The sequence below is a fragment of the Otolemur garnettii genome, unplaced genomic scaffold, assembly GCF_000181295.1.
Source record: "Otolemur garnettii isolate 467f Iridium unplaced genomic scaffold, OtoGar3 scaffold00018, whole genome shotgun sequence".
Classification (NCBI taxonomy): Eukaryota; Metazoa; Chordata; class Mammalia; order Primates; family Galagidae; genus Otolemur; species Otolemur garnettii.
Window position 1 is genome coordinate 2198261 of NW_003852413.1, and position 1105 is coordinate 2199365.

The following is a 1105-nucleotide window of genomic DNA, read 5'->3' on the forward strand; positions in this document are numbered from 1 at the left end:
ATCACACTCCCTTAGATGGTCCCAGCATGAGCCCACCACACAGAGCTGAATAAAATGGAACTTCCATGGATGGCCACAATTTCTAAAGTTCTATGACATTTCTCAAATCTTTAAGCCAGTTAATGAGAAAGGCCAAAGGAAATGGTTGCTTTGGGGCTTTACAAGTAACTTGGGATCTTAAGGGTGATTTGACACAGTTATATTCTATGCCACATCTCTTTAAAAAAAAAAAAAAAACCTGTACAACATAAGCAACAAAAGACACACTAATTGGTAATTGGCTCTCTGAAAAGAACCTTTTGAATCAAAGACAAAACATATGATAGGTGTCAACTTTTGAATGTGGAGTTTTTTTCCCCTCAACTCTTTGAAGACAGGAAGGATAGCTCTAACTAGTTGAGGATGCATAAGGGTTACCAAATACATCTCCTTACAAAAATAAAAACCGTGATTTAAGAGCAACATGACAAATATTTTTTCTTTTCTAAAGATTTGGCAAAATAAATCAGGCTACCCAACACCTGCCTCACAACCAAGCACGTGCTGGCAGGCAGCAGGGCACAGCGAGCCTCAAACACATGGGGACCGCAGGGCAGCAGGTCACTTGAGGTGAGCACCTGCAGAGAACTCCCGCTTCAAACCAAAGACTATAAAACCAAGCATCCAACTTTCCCCGTAAGAAGCGCAAACGAGAAAGCTTACCCGTGGCTGCCAGTTCTCGTACTGCTTCTGCAAATTCGCACCGATGGTTTCCAGAGCCTTCTGAGGACCCATGGACAGAGGATCTGAGGGAGCAATGAGAAGGACAAGTCTTTACATATCCATTTCCTCTCTTTTAGTCTCCTCTCATAAAACACATTTCACAGCCACCTTGGACTAAACACAACAGCCTGTGGCTGATGTCTGTTTAAGCAGATTTATGAAACTGCTAATGTGCCCAAACAGGCTGACGTGCCCATCACATTGGGTGTTATCAGCATCACTGCCACAATGCTTGTTTCTTTTCCGCCCACGTCTGTTTATATTTCAGCACCTGCAGCTTTCCTGCACTCTGGCTACTTTTTATTCCTGTGCTGCTGTTTCGCTTTGCATGAACAGGCTGGGA

The 1105-nt window shown here is 43.3% G+C and overlaps 1 protein-coding gene across 2 annotated transcripts in view; it reads right to left on the minus strand.

The window, feature by feature from the left end:
- RPTOR (regulatory associated protein of MTOR complex 1) overlaps positions 1 to 1105 on the minus strand; it is a 319730-nt gene that overhangs the window by 242959 nt on the left and 75666 nt on the right. For both annotated transcript variants that reach the window (XM_003786071.3, XM_023511133.1), the window contains exon 3: positions 703 to 785. In XM_003786071.3, the coding sequence (XP_003786119.1) occupies positions 703 to 785 (83 nt within the window). The remainder of the gene's footprint in view (positions 1 to 702; positions 786 to 1105) is intronic.